Source organism: Glycine max, chromosome 5, assembly GCF_000004515.6.
Source record: "Glycine max cultivar Williams 82 chromosome 5, Glycine_max_v4.0, whole genome shotgun sequence".
Classification (NCBI taxonomy): domain Eukaryota; kingdom Viridiplantae; phylum Streptophyta; class Magnoliopsida; order Fabales; family Fabaceae; genus Glycine; species Glycine max.
In genome coordinates this window covers 9,691,594-9,713,404 of record NC_038241.2, presented here as the reverse complement: position 1 = coordinate 9,713,404, position 21,811 = coordinate 9,691,594, and the positions used below count along the sequence as shown (strand labels likewise).

The window sequence follows — 21,811 nt, the reverse complement described above, 5'->3', positions numbered from 1 at the left end:
ATGGATGCATACAAAATATAAAACGAAAACATATTTTCGTTATGTTTCCATTTTATATTTTGTATGCACCCCCCTGAACTACAACAAAAATAAGTTTTTGTTATAGATTTTGTATGTGATTACACAATAAAAATGTATTTCTGTCGGAAGGATACTTTTAGAAATTAATAAAAAGTTATCCACGTGGGTAGTATGAATAGCAGTTTTGATAGGATTAATAGCAGTACCCAAAGAAAAACACTTGGTCCAGTTCCCCTTAAACCCTATTATCTTCTGTGTGTAAGAGCACGTATACAAAGTTACAAACTGTTCAGCGATCTGGGTCGGAACAATAAAACGCCAGACACAGGGCTTTTCCACCACGCCGGTGCAGGTCGCGACTTCACCAACGAAGGGGGTTCTTGACGCGTGAGATCGTTCGATTATACGATCCTAACAAAGGTGAGTTCTATTGAATGTTTGCAATTTTTTGGTTTTGAATTTCGTTGCGTTGATTTATTTATTTTTTTCCTATCAGAAACTATTAATTTAAGAACTCATTGCGATATCTCTCCAAGAATTATTTTTTGTTAGAATGAAAGGAGTCTTTTATGTATAATCTCTTGCTTCTGTTTCAGTGAGATTTTAGGGTTACATAATGACCAAGAAGAAGAAACCAAGTGGTGGGGTTGTTGGAGAGGGTGATGATTTGGAGTCTCTCATACACAAGCACGCCCTTTTTTTCGATAAGTTGATCGAGTTGATTCCCGCCAAGTTCTATCTGCCAACTGATGACAAGGAGAAGCCATGGTTTCAGGGTCTCAGCAAGGCTGCAAAAGCTGAAGCAAAGAAAGAGACCAAGGAGAATATCAAGAAGTCTCGGAGGGATCGTTTAGACCCTGACAAACCCTCTGCAACTACCCTTGACCTTCTCAAGGAAAGTTTTGGAAAAGAGAAGGTGGATGACAGTGATGAAGAGCAGGGTGCCGCGGCGCCTAGGCCTGTTGTTTCTGGGATGAAAAGAGATGATGGGTCTGTGACTTATGAAGAGCTTCAGCAAAGGCTTCGTCGCAGGCTCGAAGAGTTTCGTGCAAGTCGTAATACTGGGAATTCGGATAGGAAGAGGGATGAAAGAAATGCTAGGAGAGGATATAAGGACAAGAAACGCAAGAGGGATGAAGAAACTGAGGAAGGTAACCCTGTGCGTGGTGAATTGGCGGCGGAGAAAGTGAAGAAGGATGCTGCAGAGGCCTCCAAGGATCTTGTGTTTGGACATGTTAAACTTCAGAATGAGGAAATGCTAGGGAAAAAGAAGAGGAAGGTTTCAAAGCATAAGGAACTTGAAAGGGCTAAGAAATTGGAAGAAGTGAAGAAGAAAGATCCTGAGAAGGCTGAAGCTTTTGCTAAAAAGCAATCATGGAAAGCAGCAATGGATAGAGCTTCAGGGGTTAAGGTCCATGATGATCCCAAACTGTTGCATAAAAGCATTCATAAAGAGAAGAAGAAACAGCAGAAGAATGCGGAGAAATGGAAGGATAGAATTCAAACGAGGGACCAGTTGAAGGCAGAGAAGCAGCAGAAAAGGTCCGAGAATATATCTGCAAGGATTCATGAGAAGAAAATGCGGAAAATTGCCAAAAGGGAGAAAAAACTTATGCGGCCTGGCTTTGAAGGTCGCAAAGAAGGTTTTATGAATGATGGTGGTTCCAGCTAAAATGGGTTTTGAAGTTTGTTGATTTTTCTTTTCATTGTTATTATCTTGCTTTTGATTGAAGAGTAGTGTTAGAGAATGACAATTCAAGGGTTAAAAGATGCACCTATTCATTTCTCTCTGCTTCACTATATTTCTTAAACTGAGTATAAACTTTCTCAGGCTCTGTTTCCAATTTATGATTTCAACAATCTCAATCTTAATATATAGTTTTCAATTTCATGTAGTTGACTTTCTTATGCAGTTTTTTGCTTCAATGTGTCTTTCTTTTTTACCTTGCTGCATCTTCAGAGCAATCTGTCTCATAGAATCTTCTATGATTGATTGTGTGAATTGACCATATTTTGGATTCATCGAAGTTGGAATGGAGGATAACAAGAATTTTTTTACTCAGAATAAGAACTGCATGCAAGGAAGTTGTGAGGTTTTGAAGTTTCTATTCATTCTGATAGAGTTTTTTGTGTCGACATCTTAAAAGCAATATAATGCTTTGTTTATAGCTTATAATCTTGGTTCCAGTGCGATTTCGTTTTATAAAGTATGCAAGGATACTCTTACGAAACATATATTTCTTTTGTGATCATATGTTGGATTGTTAATGTCTATTTATTTTATTTTGTGCTGCTCTATTTATGTTATGTTTGTTTTCAGAGATATGCAAATTGTTATATATTTCTTTGCTTAGTTCATTTTTTAATGGAAATATTGAAATTTGGTGTGAAGATTTGGTAAAAATTAGTGACAATGAAAATTGGTCAAACATGTTAAAATGCTAAGTATTTAGTGGAGCTGTTATATCAGGTTGATGGTAGCAATGTGTGTCTACCACTGTTTGTACTCCTTGCTTGTGTTCAAACTTTGTTTTAATAGTTGTAACAATAGAAATGCTTTGTTTACATACGGAAGGAAAAAAAAAAACTATATTTGTTTTTTTTTTTAAAAAAATATATCACTGAATTGAAAAACAAGAGTATGAGCCTGTTATGTGCAGCTGAGAAATTGCCGTAGCATTATCGGAAATGATAATATAAATATTTATAATAATAGGGTATTTATATATAAGATTAATTGCGGCCTATAAATAATTATACGATTAAGTAGCTTTTTCTTTAAAGCGTAAAGTAATAGTAAATGATGAAATGATATGACATGATGCCATTTTTTAAATCGCGTAGAACATTTGATGATGAAAGCTAATTAAAGCTCACAAAATTATTTATAATTGTTGACCTTTTGTTAATAACTCGAGCTTTATGTTAAATACGTTAAAATTCAACAGCTGATTTTTAGGTAAGGTAAATTGTGAATTCCACTGTCAAGAGCTGCCACTAGATAGACCTAAATTTACTATATGACCAACCTCAATCACAAAAATATATACTGCGTATTCTATTTATGGCTTCAATCAAAATATAGTACTTTCAGTTGTATCTCTTGAGTTAATGAAATCAGCAAAACTCAATTTAGGATTATATTTGGTTATTCTCACCGATATATTTGACAGAAAATTTTTGCTTTAAAACTCGGTTTTAAAAAAACATAACTTAAGATATTTTTACAAACTCAATTTGCAAGTTTAATCCAAAATTGGGTCTATAAAAAAGTATAACCTAAGATATTTTTCAAACTTGAGTTTAACCCAAACTTAAGTCTATAAACTTTAATTTATTTCTTCTCGTCAACACTAGTTTCTCCTACTCGCAAATTTGAAAACTTTCAACTTGATTATTCTATTAATTTAGTATGAATAATTTGGCTTATTATTTCTACTTAACTAGTGATTTAACTATAAAGCACTTAACAAATCTAAGATATTTTCACATATAATATTTAGATTTGAAATTTACATTGTAGGACTCAAAAGCACTTATTGTAGTCTTCATGGAAGCTATCAAATGAGGGAGAGGGGATTACATTGTCAAAGTAGAAATAAAGCTCAAGCTTCTATTGTAGATGTAGATTCAAAGTTCTAACCTCTATTTCGCAGGGCTTTTTTTGGGGGCTTTTTCTTCCTAGACTCAAAATTGTTTCAATTGAAGTTATGTTAATAGGAAAACTAAGAGTTACAATGGTGTTTAATAAGAAAACTGAGGAGTTATAAAAATTTGCAAGATATCAATAGTAATTCGTACTCTTAATTTTTTGTATTCTAAAAGAGTTTCTTATTCAATTTTTTTTTTCTTCAGAAAGCTTCTTATTTATATTAGTAAAATAACGAAGTGATTTCTCTTCTAATACCAAACATCCCATAATTTGATGGCATTTGGTTGATAAATTTCTAGCCATTGCATGGTTTTTGAGTTTAGATTACTGCCTGTTTTGAGTTGACAATGGTTTTGCCTACTTCTAATCATGCCCTGTTTTGAATAGCATTGATTATAGATGGTGCCTGGATTTTTTGAGGATTCAATAAAATGTTTGTGTAAACATTATTTCCGTTATTGATAGCATGGCCTCATCACGTTAAGAATAGCATGTCTTTTGCACTTGTGTGCATGTAATTGTATATGGGAAACTGGATACAAATGAAAAGCAAAACAAAGCTATGAAAGAATAAAATATATACGCACACAACACAGTGCTAGATACAAATATAAGGAGATGTGGCAGAGGTTGCTTTGCAGGTTACATCCCAGAAGTAAAAAATGATTTCAGAAAAACAAACAGAACCCCCACATATCCGCAGCATCGTCCTTCTAATTCAGACGACGATTATCCAAATTTCCAGTTACCTTAGGAAATGGTTTTCGTCAGATTCTTCCCCTTTGATCTATATATTTCAATCTATGGATCTTCAAAGGCTTGTTAACTTGAATGGGCAGATTTTCAAGTAATTGCATAAGCATTATTTGCAAAAGAAGCCTTATAGATCACAAATCAACGCACTGAAAATTTTATTTTGGAAAATTTTTCATGTGTGTATCAATCTCCAATCTTTGTTTTTGATTATGTAACTTGTGAAGATGTAGTTTCTGTTGCTCCTGACAGCAACCGACAAGATCTAGGAGTTTATGCTGCTAGCAAAAAATCATTGCCAACACTCATTTGGTCAAATCTTTGTGAAAAAGTTGATTTTTGGAGCAACCATGCTTCAAAGAAGCAAGTGAAAAAGTTCTTCTCACATTTACTCCATACTCACCTTCACTGTGTGACAAGTAGTTTTCAAGAGCCAGGTGCCCAAGAAATTGTTTAGTGTAAGCTGCTCAAGAGCCATTTTGTCACAAATATCATCAGAACTTCTAAATGGTTCACTTTTGTACAAACAAAAAGTAAGATCCTGCTTTGGTCATACCCAACTCATTTTTACCCCTCAAACACAAACACACTCATAAGCAAACTAATAAAGAATTGCATATTAATCTATGCCAGTGTTTGTTTCAGCTTTCTATAGACATCTTTAATTTTTTTTCTTGTTTAATGCTCCAGTGTCATTTTTTGAGCAAGAAAATGTTACATCTATAGGTATTCATTTTATGCTGTTGTTTTAGTTTGCTCACAGGAATCTGGCCTCAATGTTTTGGCATGCTTTAGAGAAATCCGAGCTGCCATTTGATGATGTCGTTACATTCTAATGTTTTTGTTTGTCTCTTCGTGCTTAAATTTCTTGTGTCATTTGAATTAAGATTCAAATGGCAAAGTGCACAACAAAACCTCACTTGAGATTTGGTATTAATATCTTGTAATCTGGTCAACCTCTCATCTAAGGCCATGCAGTAAGTTGCATTTAGAGTCTCAACAGAGTACTAGTATATATATTTATATGCATAGTATACTCTCCTTCTCTTTGTACTTTATGCTGTAAAAGAAGAAGCTTATGCACTCCTATACCTAGAATGAATAAGTTTCTCTAAAGTCAGCTTGTCTCTAAAGTGTACCAATAAAAGCGATTTTACTTTTAAATTTTTGGATAAAACTTTGATACAAATACTTTTGGTGTTATTCTTCAATTAAAATTAGAGTTTCAATAACCTAGGTTAACATTTAATGCACATTTTTATTACAAAAATTGTTAACATAAAATTCTAATTCTAATTAGGAATAGTACTAAAATCATCCTTTTTTGGTCTAGGCCATAGGTATCCTCCATTAAAGGCTATCCTATTTGAGCCGAATAATATTATTATGGACGGAAAAGTTCTTTCTCTAGATATTTAACACACTTGAATATCAGGATTCGAACTCGAGACCACTGACTAAGTTGGAACAACTCCATGCCAGTTTGATCCATGCACTCATTGGTATAGAACTAAAAGCACCTAATGAACAGTATGAGTTTTATCAAAAGTGGATACACATTTACCTGCACAATTTATTATTTTATTTTCCATACAAGTTCACTTTAAAAGAGAGTAGAATCTATCTACAAGAAAGACTACTCGCAGTTCATCCACACCTCCCTAAGGAGTTCATATCTGACAGGAGATTGGTTGCGAATTTCTTTCAACTTCAAGCTGGAGTTTGTTGAAACTTTTGGGGATGAGGAAGCACTGAAGAATATTGAAGACAATGGAGACATCAATTCATCGAGCTCATCATCACTTGTGTGCGACTTCCTAACAACAGAAGATTTGTTTCTTCTTAGTTGAGATTTGTTTCCCATCTCCCCAACAATGCTTGCAATGGAAGTTGCTGCTGGTGGTGAATAGGCTATGGTAGCTGCAATGCATGGAAAGCTGTTGACACACTCCTTTCCATCTTCCATTTCATTCTGTGTGAAATTCGAAACAGAACTTAGAAGAAATCACATTGCACATTAAAAAGCTACACATATCTTGAATTAGTCAACAGTTGTATGGATATTTTAAAAACAAGTGATGACTACTCAATATAAATATTATCTATATGTAGAGAAAAATAAACAAAAAACAAGAAAAAGTAAAATAATAAAATTGTACTAATCATTTGATCCCTACAGGCTTCACTCATTTAATAATTAGCTCCTTTATGAAAAAACTGAAGTTTTAGTCCCTACAAGGGTACATGTATACTATATAGAAACCAAAACTCAACTTTTTTAGAGACTAAAACTTAAGAAACATAGTAACAACAGGGACCAATGTCTATTAATAAGAACGTGTAGCGATTAAATCATTAGTTTAACCTTAATAAAATGTAAATATAATTATATTTCACTCAATATATAATATCGTTTCTGTATCTTAGATTTTAAAAAATTTATTGTTTATACATCATATGAGGCCGAGCCCTGGTGCAGTGGTAAAGTTGTGCCTTGGTGACTTGTTGGTCATGGGTTTGAATCCGGAAACAGCCTCTTTGCATATGCAAGGGTAAGGCTGCGTACAACATCCCTCCCCCATACCTTCGCATAACGAAGAGCCTCCGGGCAATGGGGTACGAAGTTTTTTATTGTTTATACATCATATCCAATACTCATCTATACCTATGCACCATAGTATGTGAATTTCATATTTCCATTGAGACCCCTGTTGAAGACAGCACCCGGATTTCTCATGCATGCTGGAACTTAACCTCTGAGTCCAAAGCTTCAAAAACATTAGAGGGAACAGGATCAGGGCAAAGCTCATCCGAGACAATGTTGTCTAGAATCTTCTTGATAAGTGTTGCATTAAACATTGGGCATAACACAATGTTAACAACTAGTAACTTGAAGAAAAATTCAATTTCGTAGCCAAACAAACCTCATTCCTTATGGATGCACTTAACAACATATCCTTAGGAAGCATCAAGAGGTCACTTAGTGTGTAACAACCCTCCTTTTGTTTCTCTTAAATAAATAAAATAAGATTAGGTCATTGGTACTTACTATATAAGGAAACTTTAATCCTGAGCAACTTTGTAAAATATTTTTGTTCTTTTTTCTCTAACTCTCAAAAGTCCTACCAAAACAATCGGAGAAGGAGCTCTAGAGAGCACCAGAAACGCCACACAGAGAATGCTTGAGCGATTATCTGGAGGTAAGGAATAAGATGCTCACGCTTGAGGATTAGAATGAACATGTCTAGGAATTTCTAGAGGATCAATTTTTGGGTTGTTTTAAGAAATTCAATTATGTTTTTATGTTTTAATCATATATTGACTGTGTTTGATGGACCAATTAGTTTTCTGATGCGAATTTGTTGTGAAATTGATATGTTCATATGTTAAGTGTGTACCCTTGAAATTGAAATTTTTTATAATTAGCATAAAAATTGTGTCGTGGTGATTTTTTTTTATACTTGATATATTGATCTTTCAATCTTGTCAATTTCTTTTTCTTTTTTTCTTCTAAAATTTTTGAAGTCTCACCATATGCGCACACACATATTGACACTTTTATTTCACAAACTTTATTTTTTTTCTTCTGCATACCTGACTTCTTATCATGAAATGCATAGGTGTAGTGATTATTAGATAATTAAATTGACTAAAGTTGTATTCACATGTGTAATTAGGCATTTACTTGATGTCCATAATTTCATTGAAATATATTTAGGATATAGGTATATATGTTTTCTAAGTATATAAATTTTTTACTTGTTATATATATACTATATATTTATTCAATGATATGTTTGATATTATTATTATTTTATATTAATATATATATATATATATATATATATATATATATATATATATATATAATACATTTCTTTTATATATTTTATATGTTAGTTATATATATATATTTTATATGTTAGTTATATATATATATATATATATATATAATACTTTTCTTATTTATATAAATAATATATATATATATATATATATATATATATATATATATATATATATATATATATATATGAACATGTTTATTATTATTATTATTATTACTATTATTATTATTATTTTAATGTATTTAATGGTTACGTTAATATAATAATAATAATAAGCTTTTAATATATTTATGTTAATATATGTTTACGTTAATATATATATTAATTATGTTTACATTAATATATTAAATATATATATATATATATATATTTAATATATTTAGGTTAATATTTTTAATGTTACGTTAATGTATTTAATATATAAATATATATGCTATATAATATTTATCTAATGATACGTTTATTATTATTGTTATTATTAATTATATATATATATATATATAGTATTACATGTAATTTTATAGTGGTGCGTTACATATATTTGATACATGTAAATTTATTTATATGTCTTGAAGTTAGATATGTTTCGTTATTATTATTATTATACATATTTATTTATTTGCTAAGTATATTTTGTAATTAGTTAAATTGTGAGATGTTATCATCAATTGATGATATAATTATTATGCATTTATCAACCATTCTTGGCCATATATTAGAGTGTAAGATATTAAAAATGAAGACACCTTGCTATTCAACCTTGCACTATTACAAAACAGCATTATTACGACATTGCATCGAGGACAGTCCAAGAAAAACATTTGTCTTAAAAAACATGGTGGTATTTTTATAAATAATTACAATTTTTTAAAGTTCGTCTTATATAGGAACCGTTGTAGGTCTTTTTTTCTTTTTTGTTTACACTTGCGCATGTTCCTCTTCACATCCCGCCCATTCCTCTCCTCTCGAGTTTACATACCTAGGTAGTGTTGCTCAAACCGAAGGCTTGCCAGAATCTCTCCAGAGAACTGGTTACAATGGTCTGCAACACTTTCTTCCTCATTCCCCTTCTTCTTCTCAAACCCTCACTTTTGCAATCCTTTCCCCTTTATCGTCCAAAATGTGAACCCTACTATGTCATTTCATGAACCGCTTGAACCCTAGTGTGTCATTTCATGAACCACTGTAGCTTCTTCTTCATTATTCTCATGTGCAGGGGGAGTTTGAGAAGGGCTTACAACACTAGCTTGGAGCCTTTCTCTGATGAAGAGTTAACGAAGAAGATTGAAGATCTCGCACTCAAGTTTCAGCTCTCTGAAGAAAAAAAATTGATTAATGTGCTACGATGTCTTAGCTACAACACCTACGATGGAGGTCCCGCTGGCCTCAAGGTTTCTTTCAACTCTCTGTGTGTATCTGTTGTTGTTCTTCAATTGAAATTTCCTTATTTATTTATGGTTAAATTACTTATTTGGTTCCTATAGTTTCATGATTCTTACTTTTTTAGTCCCTATAATTTGAAAGTAGTCTTTTTAGTTCCTATAGTTTACATTTTAATTCTCTTTTAGTCCCTGTGGTTTTGAAAGTGGTCTTTTTAGTCTCTATAATTTCATGATTCTTACTTTTTTAGTCCCTATAGTTTTTAAATTATAGGGACTAAAAAAGAATTAAAATACAAACTATAAGGACTAAAAAGAACACTTTTAAATTACAAGAACTAAAAGAAAATTAAAATGTAAATTATAGGAACTAAAAAGACCACTTTCAAATTATAGGGACTAAAAAGGTAAGAATCATGAAACTATAGGAACTAAATGAGTAATTTAACCATTATTTATTCTAAGCAGCACATTGAAGTTGGCATTCCCAATCCAAAGGCAAATGAGGTTTTATTCATACCGGAAGCAATTAGCATAAAACCCCATTGATTGGAAGATCCAAAAGGGTCTTCTTTGTCCCTTATTTCTAATTGCGGAAGAGTATATAATACTGACGTTTATTTGTTTTTCTAATTAGGTCGCTTCCATGCGTTTGAGAAGGCCCATAAAATGGATCAAACATCAAGTGGGTGTGGTGTTCGTCAGTTCAAGAGTTACCTATTGCACAAACAAGAAAAGGTACACTGGCTTTTATTTTATTTTCTTACAGTTTTCATAGTTTTTTAATGTTCTGTTTTGTTATCTCTGGTGTAAGCATAGTGGTGAATATTATTATATAATAGGTTGTTTTCATTGGTTAGCCATAACAGTCTTGGCTCTTGAAACAGGACTTAAACAGTGATACGAATGCAATGATGAGGTCTCAAGCTGTTTTTTCAGAAGGATCCTTTATTGGTTGTCATGGTACTCATTTTGTTGTTTCAAATATAATTTATTGTTTCTAAATTTACTTTCACTTGTTAGTGTTTCAATATACAGACTTGGTAAGTTCAATAAGGAGCCTTTGAAACCAATAGCAGAAAGAAACACGCATAAAGCATAAGCTGATATACCCCAATGGTTAAAAGGAAAACAGAGTTCACCATGACATGAATGTTACAATCAAGGACTTGTTGAAGCGAATGACCCTGGAGGAGAAGATATGTAGCAGAAAGAAACACGCATAGAGCAGAAGCTGATATAGCAGAAAGAAACACGCATAGAGCAGAAGCTGATATACCCCGTGAGTTTTAACAAGAACAAACTTTTTAGCTTGTCATACTCTTTTCCATAGATTCTCTCTTAATTAATTATTAAGTGGAATTCATGTATAGTAAATATGTAGATTTCATTTTTTATTTACTGCGTCTTTTATTTTCCAAAATAATGAGACCTACTTGAATTTCAATTAATAAAAAAGAATGTACTGAAGAAAAAAAAAAGGTTGAAAGAGTGTTACTAGTATACTTGGATGCTTCTGTCTTAGATGTTAAACATACGAACACTTAATAAAATATAACTTTTATGGTACATTAGATCTATTGATTTTCAGATTATATATATATATATATATCAAAATTCACTATACCATCCTTATATTAAAGTTCAAATTTAGATAGAATATATATAGAGAAATTGATCACTATAATAAACTAAAAATTAAAAGACTTTGTTGATAAAACTCACTTTAGTGATTTGCATTGATAGATAATGATAATAAAAACCTATGAATATATTTGTTTTAACTTTTAAGTTTTAACACCAATCATTCATCTTTTGCTCTTTCCAGGCTGATGTTGAAATTTCGTTGGCTGTTGCTAGGTGCACCCAGCAAAATTGCTGGTGCACCCAGCAATTCAATGAAGTACCCAAAATACCATTTGTTTAAAATATAAAAATAACGTAATTAAAAAAAAAGCTTCTTCTTCTGCGATACCTTTCTTCTTCCCCTTGCTTCCGTGCTTGTTTCTTCCCCATGCACCCAGCAATCTCCATTCGTGCTTCTTCTTCCCCGATATTGCCCTTCTTCCTCCGCGCCCTCATTTCCTTCTCCATTTGAAATTTGGTTCCCTTCATTTGAAGTTGTTGTTTCCTTCTAAAGTTGACATCCTCCATTGAAGCTGTTGTTCGTGTCCTCCGCCATCAAGGTTAGTCTTCTAACCTCCTTGTAACTGTTTGAATGACGTAAATGGCCGTAGGAACCTTAGGATAGACGACATTAGTGACCTATGGTGCTGGAGGTTGAAGACGAAGGTTCTACCGCAAGAAGAACATTCTTCCTCACGTATGAAAGGGGCTTCTGGGAACTGTAGCGGAAGAAGGTGTTCTTCCGCGGAAGAAGTGTGGAAGGTTCTTCCGCGGATTCCTACGGAAGAAGCTTCTACAGGATCTTCCGCGTGATCCAACGGAAGAAGGTTTTGTAGGATCTTCCGCGTGATCTAGCGGAAGAAAGTTGTCTTCCGCGGATCCCGCGGAAGATCCTGCAGAACCTTCTTCCATAGGCTATATTTTGTTATCGCGGAAGAACTTGCGGAAGCTTCTTCCGCATGGTACATTTTCTTCTTGTGACACCCTCTATCCCTCACATACATACTAATAAGGAATAAAAAAAAATTCAAATATTAATTAAAAGTATTTTTAAAACATTTTTTTAAAACAAGTCTTTCAAAGGGGAAAAAGGCTCACATTCATTTTCTTCTACATCATATTTAAACTTGTCAAAATAAATAATAAAGTATTCTCGACTCAACAAGGTCGTCTAAGCTTCATACAATTAATATAGAACCTATATCCTAATGTCACATCCTATCAGAGCGTTGTGTTCCCGTGTCCTCTAGCATGAGGTTCTTCATAGTCATCCACCTATTCATCTGCTCCCCCGAACACAAGTTCAAGATCATCACAGGATCCAAACACAACAACACACAGGGAGTGAGTTATCACATTCCTAGCTAATAGAGAAACAAGACAGTTAAATATACATATTATATAAATGAGATACCACTTGCTTAAACATAGCTCACGTAACTTCACCACTTCGTCATTCAAAATTCACTTTTCAATTATCAATCACATTACACAAGAATCCCACACTTCGATCAAGATATAATAACACATCAATTAGCAAGCATATGCAATAGTTATGCTAAGACTTAATCCTATATGCAATGTGGTACCATGTCAGTGAAAAACCACCCTGGGGCGCTTAGGAGTACATAACAAGACACACCACACCATGGGTTTGTCAGGTCACTCTCACTAAGTAAGATCATAGGGAGACCAGTCAGGGTCACGATGTTTTGCGAGAATGCTCCAACCATATGAGATCAGCATAGGCTTAAAGGAGCACTCAAACCCGGTGACCCCCAAGGCCTACACTCCGAAGAGTCCGTCAGGGCCTCTCCCTCCTGATTCAGGTCCAACCCCTAAAATAATTTTTGCATGCAGACACTGCTCATGAATTATACAACACCCACGACCTTACACTCGTGTTTTAAACACGTTCAACACAATTGTGCTACGATTTAACACTGGTTCCTAAATAGGAAACCTACATTTTCTCTTTAACACTGCGCATCAACGCTTTTCTCAAAATAACACTGGTCGGGTTATTGTACAATTCATAGCTTACAACACAAGTAATTTCACATCAAGTGTTAACTACACACTTATCCACAACTAGAACTCATTCACAATTTCACATCTCATAGTGTGACAATCCACCATCACATGTTTACACGTATCTCACAAATTAACACATGTTCAACTTTACACTTATACTCAATCTCAATAACAATATTATAATCTCAAAGCAACATGTTATTTTACAATTCATCACATACTCACAATTTGAATCATCATTTCATATCCTCAATATAACAATTTATATATAAGACCATCACAACATGAGGACTAAAACCCCTCAAATAATATTACACAATTATATCAAAATCATAGGTCGAAACATACAAATATCAAGAGCACAATTTATCAAGCAATCTTCATTAGGACATCAATATTTTATTTATAATCATAAAGGAAAAAATTGTAATTTAACAAATATCCCAAAATAAAACCCCAATTTAATCCTCTAAGGATCCCTACACATGTTCTCACTAATCCCCAATTGTGAATAACTCATCCCTTACCTCTGAGCAGACTCACGTGTCTTCAGCCAGCGATAGCAACATCTCTAGCGGTTCCCTGAAATTCTTTCAATTATTCCTCTGACTGCTCCGATAGAATTCCCAAACGTCAGAGAGACGGAGAAGAGATTGAAACTTCCACTTGTACTGTCTTCATGCGATTCCTTTTTCTTCCTCCACGAATATTGTCTCGCAAATCTCAACGGTGGAAGCGTGCGGAATTGAATTTCGAACAATATATCCAAATTTCATGAAAATCCAACGGCTAACGAAACCGGGATCGTAGTTTTACCGAGACAGTTTTGGGTTTCTGCGGGAAATTAAAATGCTACAATGCGAAGGGCTTTTCTCTAAGCTCAGATATGATTTTGAAATTACCAACGGTGAGACTGTTCGGAATTGGGTTGTAAACATGATACTCAAATTTCACGACGATCCAACGGTGAACGAGTTCGAGATCATCGTTTTACTGAGACAGGTTTGGTGGGCTGCGGGAAAAAGAAAGGGTTTTGAGAGGAGAAGAGGAAAAACGAAAATGAGGCCAAAAGGAGGCAGTTGACTTAACATAACTATTTATACCTAGGGTACTCAGCCTATTATTTGCTCTATATTTATTTATTTATTTATTTTTACTAAAAAGCTTTTTAAATTTATTTACGAAAAATTGGGATGTTACACTTCTCGCGGAAGATCCTGCGGAAGTTCTTCCAGGGATCATGTTTTGCTGTGTATTTTGTTTTTTTTTGCTTTTTTTTAGATTATACCTGAATTTGTTCATATTATTAGGCAGTTTGTGTTATTTAGTTGCTATTAAAAATTGCGCTTGTATGTAAATTGAAATTATATTTGGTGTGATTTATATATGCATTAGGATGTCTAAATTGAATTGTTAGGATGTCTAAATGACTGTGTCCATGTTGTTGCCTTTCCAAACATTTGTGGACAAAATTATAAAGACTCCACTAAACCTAAAATTTTACAGCTGTGAATGTTAAAGATATGTACCTTTTGTACAAAGCTTAAACCTCATACAAGGGCATATACTATAGACTGAAACAATGTGCTTATTATATGTATGATTGGAAGTTCAAAACATAAATTTCAGTCTAAAAAACTGAGTGTTAAGGGAAGAAGAACTCCTCAAATGGAGACACACCATTAATTATATTTCGGTACTTGATTCTAAATTTTTGTTAGTGACATTCTATATTCTAATCCCCCCACATATATCAGGTAAATATGCATATGTGTACTTTGGTTAAATAATACTGACATCAATTCACGCGTGACAACATAATGTAATGAGAATTAAAAGTTATTAACACAAGTGATTTGATAGTTGAATCTTTTTAATTAAGATATGGAGTTTGATCTTTGACTTGATCATTAAATCACAATTAAAAGTATAATTTATCTTAAAGTGGATTAACGAAGTGAAACACAGATAAATTGATTTCTAGAATAAGATGTCTTAAATACTTAATGGGAATTCTTTTGATATTGAAAACAAATTTGTGTAATCTGATACCTACACAATCTAAGCATTGTTATAAGCATGAGAATTCAAAGCTAATACCATATGAGATAAGTAGAAAACGGTGAATCATAAACATGCCCATCCAATTGATTACATGCACCTTACCCATCCAATTGAGTGAAACAATATAAACTAAATTGTATTAGTCGTGAAATGATACATTTGGACATAGTGGCATTTCAACCTTACATGCAAATAGAGGTTTGAAAACTTAATTTGAACAAATTAGTAAGAAACATACAAAACATGTGTTTGAACAAATTTATAATGACAAAGCTTTGTTACCAATTATTTGAATATTTAATTTGACCGAAAAAAATAAATGTTCATGATTTCAGATCATGGTTAGAACACGAGGTTTAGGTCGTGCGTTAGGAGCTGGTAGAGGTAGAGGCATTAGTGAGGATGCGCATGAGGCTGATGTTCCTCGGCGTCGCAGGCCTACTGCTTCAGCACGTAGGCAACGGGTTCGTCTGCATGAGGACGTCACTGAGAGACCTGAGGATGTGCCTCAGTTGCATGAGGATGTTCCTCATGTGTCTGATGCCACCCCAGAGATGACAGGCGCCGCCGATGTTGTTCAGACAGAGGGAGTGGCTACTGATGGGAGCTTGGGGTCACCTGCTGCAGATGAGGGATTCCCCGCTGGACCACGCGACCCATCGATTTTGACCGATTTTGCTGAGCATGTCGCACACAGCATCTGGAGTGGACAGGTACGTAGTTTTTAATGTTGACTAATTACATAAAAATTATTTGTAGTTGGATTGTTTTTTATATACACGTTATTATAAATTGTTATTCAATTTAGGAACGACCCGATCTGAAGTTTGTCTCCCACGGTAGAAAAGTAGATAAAATTGGGAGACCAAAGCCTGAGATTGAAGGGTTGATTGCTGGCACCGGATTGAGTCCACTGATCAGGTGTTCTGTTATCACCACTGATCCTGGACTCATATTCGCCTTAGTCGAGAGGTGGCATCGCGAGACTAGCACGTTCCACCTTCAAGTAGGCGAGTTGACGATCACGTTGGATGACGTGGCGTCACTTCTACACCTTCCCATCACTGGCGCACTGCATACGTTCGAGCCGCTTGTTACTTCAGACGCGATTGGTCTACTAATGGAGCTTCTTGAGGTCAGTCATGAGGAGGCTACATTTGAGACCCGACAGGCTGGTGGGCCTCATGTCCGGTTGGGGTGGCTTGGGAACTTGTATCAGAGCCAGTGCAGGGCCAGACGATGGGTTGTAGCAGCCCGCACGTATCTGCTCCACTTGGTGGGTTGTACTCTTTTCGCCAAAAAGAGTTCAACCCATGTACATGTCGTGCACTTAGAGGCTTTCAGGGACCTGGCCCAGGCAGGGGGATTCGCCTGGGGAGCGGCTGCATTAGTCCACATGTACGACCATCTGAATGACGCATCGCAGGCCTCTACATGGCAGCTGGGCGGTTATATTACACTTCTCCAGGTACGTATTATCACTGATAATTTAAATTGAAGTAGCATTGAATCTCTTTTTTTGTATTGATGTTGACTATGTGTTTGTAGTGTTGGATATACGAGCACTTTCCTACAGTGCATACATCCGTCGCTCATGATGCTTATGATGAGGGGAGCCGACGGGCCTACAGGTGGCTTACGGGCAAGGCTCATATGACGGGGATCAAGGGAGCCCCGTATCGGAGACGTTTGGATGCCCTGACTGTGACTAACGTGTGCTGGATGCCCTATGGTGAGCACCGGAGAGTCAGGGCCTTTGACCTGATATCGTTGTACACCGGCCAGCTCAGATGGGGTCAAATTGTGGTGTACGTTCGACCTGAGTGGGTTCTTCGACAGTTTGGCTACCTTTAGACGGTCCCTCCGCCACCGGTTTGTGATTCTTTGACGGGTGATGATATAGATGACCGGTGGCAGCATTTTTCAGACCATTTGGTGCCTTCAGGGGAGCTCTGTGTAGTTCCTAGACAGGTGGCTCCAGACTACATGGAGTGGTTTTTTCGAATATCGCACCCAGTTGTCATGCAGACCGAGGAGACTGCTATGCCGAGACATCCGCCTCCCCCTCATCATGAGGAGTTCGTCGACCACCCATCCCCGAGGTTTCAGTCGTGACCGATCTCCCTACGCATTCAGTGGTAAGCATAACTTTTGTAGTTTTTCATAATTTAAATTTTTTTAAAATGTGATACTGACTTTGTTATTTTGACTGTGACAGGTTCACTGCGAAGGATGTCAGGGGATGGCTCAGGATTTAGGAGCAATTGCTGAGGATTTGGAGCGGGTCATCAACCTCAGGATGGTCACTGAGGGCACTGACTTATATGACATCATGACTCGTTGTCTGAGGAGAGCTAGAGGTGACGCCGCAAATGGAAGTCTTAGGCCGCACCAGAGACGCCGAATAGATTAGGATTTATATTTTTATTGTACTTAAATTATTAATTTTTGTATTTGTTTATATATGTCATAAAACACATTTACTTACATCATTTATGATTTATGTTTGTCTCTCTATAAATATATGGTTTGAAATTTAAATATAAACCACACACATGAGTCACATTTAAAATGGTATTTGAATATATAAAATAAAGAAGATAAAATAATTTAACAAGGAGATAATATTAGGAAAAGAAAAAAAATTGTCATGTTGAAAATAATATGTTATTCCATTCATTCAAATATGGAAATGAAAAATAAAAAATATGACATGAAAATTTTATTAAAGAAAAAAATATGTAAAATATGTTGGACCTTGTGACCTTAATAATCTTAAGAGGGATAGGCTTAGAATGCAGAAGAAGTAACAACAATCAATTTAACAATGTTCTTTAAACATGCAAGACACAATTGATTGCAACAAAATAATTAAGATAAGGGAAGAGAGAATGCAAACACAATTTTATACTGGTTCGGCCACTTCCCGTGCCTAGGTCCAGTACTCAAACAACTCACTTGAGATTTCCACTATCTTTATAAATTCCTTTACAAAGTCTGAACCACACAGGGACAACCCATCCCTTGTGTTCAGATGCTTTACAACAAGAGACTTACAGTCTCTTAACCAATCTCATTGAATAAGAAGAATGAAAGAAGAATTCTCTCTTCAAGAGAAGAATATTACAATGAAGATCATGTAAGAATCCTTATAGATTTTGCAAGTGTTTGGTCAAGGATTTCTTTTGAGAGAGCATTTGACAATGAAGTTCTTTTGGAATCTCTCTCATTGTCTTTTGAGAGGATAAGACATTTTTGCCAAGCAAAACTCTCTCTTCAATTTCATCCCAAGTCACACATATATATAGGCCTTTGATGACCATTCAAAATCCAAATAATAAGATGTGACTGTTGGCGATATTCCTTGAAAATCCTCTCTGGTAATCGATTACATAATTAGTGTATGCATGTTCTTTTATTTTTGTGTGTTCTTCTTGGTTTCCCCCAGGGATTCCTGCCTGCTGTAATTCTCTGGTAATCGATTACACACTTTCAAACCATTGGTAATCGATTACATGTATTGGTATTCGATTACATGTGCCTTGAATGACTTGAAACCTTTCATTGTGAGGCAAGGCTTGATCTTGAAGAAATCTTGAATCAAGGCTTTGTTTGTTGAAACAATCTTGTATTAATCTTTAAGCAAAATGAGCCTTGTTTGATTCTTCTTTTGACATCATCAAAATCATGTATACATACATTCACATTCTCCCCCTTTTTGATGATGACAAACATGTGATTTCTTCTCAACACCATCAAAGCTTGCATGATTTACATTCTCCCCCTTTCTCAAACAAATTCTTAATTCTTCTTGACATCATCAAAATCTTCATGATTTACAAAATAAACTTATAGTCATGTTGGAAAAAATATGTTAAAGTAATACAATGTTATGGTCACTAAGAAACTTTTAAAAAATAATCAAAACATGTCTATTTTTTTGTAATACAATGTTATGGTCTTTGCAACCCGAGAAGATGTTTTGCAGTGGGCTCGAACGGTTGCCCATGAAAACGGTTTTGTTGCAGTAATTATGAGGTCTGATACATATACTGGTAGCAGAGGAAGAACTTCATTTATGTTAATTGGGTGTAAAAGGAGCGGTAAGTACAAGTGTAGGAAGAAAGAATTTGTTAGAAGAGACACATGCACTAGAAAATGTGGTTGTCCCTTTAAGATTCGTGGAAAACCAGTGCATGGAGGTGAAGGTTGGACGATGAAGCTGATATGTGGGATTCGCAACCACGAATTGGTGAAGACCTTAGTTAGACATCCATATGCTAGGAGATTGACAGATTATGAGAAGAATATCATTGCTGATATAAGTCGAATGTGAAACCAAGAAACATCCTGCTAATGTTGAAGGAGCACAACGCCAACAGTTGCACCACAATCAAAAAAATCTACAATGCAAGAAGTGCATATCGTTCTTCAATCAGAGGAGATGACACTGAAATGCAACACCTAATGAGGCTCCTCGAACGTGACCAATACATTCATTGGCATAGATTGAAGGATCAAGATGTGGTGCGTGATTTGTTTTGGTGTCACCCAGATGCAGTTAAGTTATGTAATGCATGTCATCTTGTTTTTTTTATAGACAATACCTACAAAACAAATAGGTACAGGCTCCCATTGCTTGACTTTGTGGGGGTGACACCAACCGGGATGACTTTCTCTGCTGGGTTTGCATATTTGGAGGGTGAGCGCGTGAAAAATCTTGTATGGGCATTGGAACGGTTTCGAGACCTTTTTTTAAGAAACGATCGTCTTCCTGTTGTTATTGTCATAGACAGAGACCTAGCCCTGATGAATGCTGTGAAAGTTGTGTTTCCGGAGTGTACGAATTTGTTGTGCAGGTTTCACATAGACAAGAATGTGAAGGCAAAGTGCAAATCGCTAATTGGTCAGAAGAATGCCTGGGACTACGTAATGGATAGCTGGGGTAACCTAGTAGATTGTCCTTCGGAACAGGAGTTCCCTGAGCACCTTCAAAGGTTTCAAGTAGTGCATTCCCCGTGGCCAATGTTCGTAGACTACGTATGTGAGACATGGATTGTCCCACACAAGAAGAAATTTATCACGGCCTGGACGAATAAAGTGATGCACCTAGGCAACACAACAACAAATAGGTATTTAAATGTTTTATTATTTTAGTCAAGTTTCTTTTAATGATTGTTTGGAATATTATTGTTATTAATTTGTCTTCTCTATTGTGTGTTTTAAATGTAGGGTTGAATCTGCTCACTGGTCTTTGAAAAGGATATTGCAGAATAGCGTTGGAGACCTCTGTAGTGTTTGGGATGCAATGAACAACATGATGGCGTTGCAGCACACTGAAATTAGAGCATCATTCGAAACAAGTACGCATGTCGTTGGTCATGTTTTTAAGAAAACCTTATACAAGAGGCTTCTGGGAATGGTGTCAAGGTACACTTTAAATGAAATTTTGGTTGAGTTTGAGCGCGTACGTCATTTCAAAGACAATTTGTCTTCTTGTGGTTGTGTCTTGAGAACCATGCTAGGTCTTCCTTGTGCATGCGAGCTACAAAGGTATGATGGTGGCAGCATCCCACTGGATGCAGTCCATATGTACTGGAGGAGACTTAGTTTTTCAGACCAGAAGCTATGTGAGGTCGAAGTCAGCATCAAGGAAGAGATGGATAGAATATATAAAAGATTCAAGGAACTTGATGTTTGCGGGAAAGTTACTTTCAAGAGTAAACTCCGAGAATTCGCGTTTCCCGATGAGACCTCTATGTGTCCTCCTCCAACAAAGGTTAAGACGAAAGGTGCCCCAAAAAAGGTAATGAAAAGAAGCAAAAGATCGGCAAAGCGTGATCCATCTTATTGGGAGTATGTTGATGCTTATCATTCGGTTCAAAACAGCAACACCTTAGTTAGACCCAGTGCATCATCTTTTGAACCACTGAAGCCAGCAAGGAAGATCCCCATGTTGGATCAATTTCCGCCATTTATGCATGGTTTCATTGAGGATGTTGTTGATGTGAAAGCGGATGGTAATTGTGGATATCGGTCAGTTTCCGCTTTGTTAGGTGTGGGAGAAGAGTGTTGGGTCGTGATGCGTAACGAATTGATTAAAGAACTTGGCAAATGGTCGCAAGACTACATAAAGATCTTTGGTGGTACGGAGAGATATGAACAGTTGAGGTTGTCCCTACACGTGGATGGGTTATCCAAGGTATGTGTTTTATGCTTTTTATTTATATAAATAATGTTTACATGAGTGACACGTGTATTTTTTTTGTGATTTAGGTTAGTATGGACAGATGGATGGATATAACAGATATGGGATATGTAATTGCGTCAAGATATAATGTAATCCTTGTATCATTGTCACGACAACAGAGCTTCACATTTTTTCCTCTCAGAAGTCGACCACCGACCGATTCTTCTATGCATCGCATGATATG

At 35.4% G+C, this 21,811-nt stretch overlaps 2 protein-coding genes across 2 annotated transcripts; both read left to right on the top strand.

The window, feature by feature from the left end:
* The first annotated feature begins 254 nt into the window (after window positions 1–254).
* Window positions 255–2,248, top strand: LOC100781353 (ribosomal RNA-processing protein 14-C-like). Its single transcript, NM_001317463.2, has 2 exons — window positions 255–441; window positions 618–2,248. The coding sequence occupies exon 2, from the start codon at window positions 638–640 to the stop codon at window positions 1,691–1,693; it is 1,056 nt and encodes a 351-aa protein (NP_001304392.2). The 5' UTR covers window positions 255–441; window positions 618–637; the 3' UTR covers window positions 1,694–2,248.
* Window positions 2,249–9,482: 7,234 nt separating this feature from the next.
* Window positions 9,483–17,790, top strand: LOC106798780 (protein MAIN-LIKE 1-like). The gene is made up of 6 exons (XM_014775955.1): window positions 9,483–9,665; window positions 11,794–11,839; window positions 15,738–16,090; window positions 16,186–16,845; window positions 16,926–17,204; window positions 17,596–17,790. Exons 1-6 carry the CDS (start codon window positions 9,483–9,485, stop codon window positions 17,788–17,790), a joined length of 1,716 nt encoding a protein of 571 aa, XP_014631441.1.
* Window positions 17,791–21,811: the final 4,021 nt, after the last annotated feature.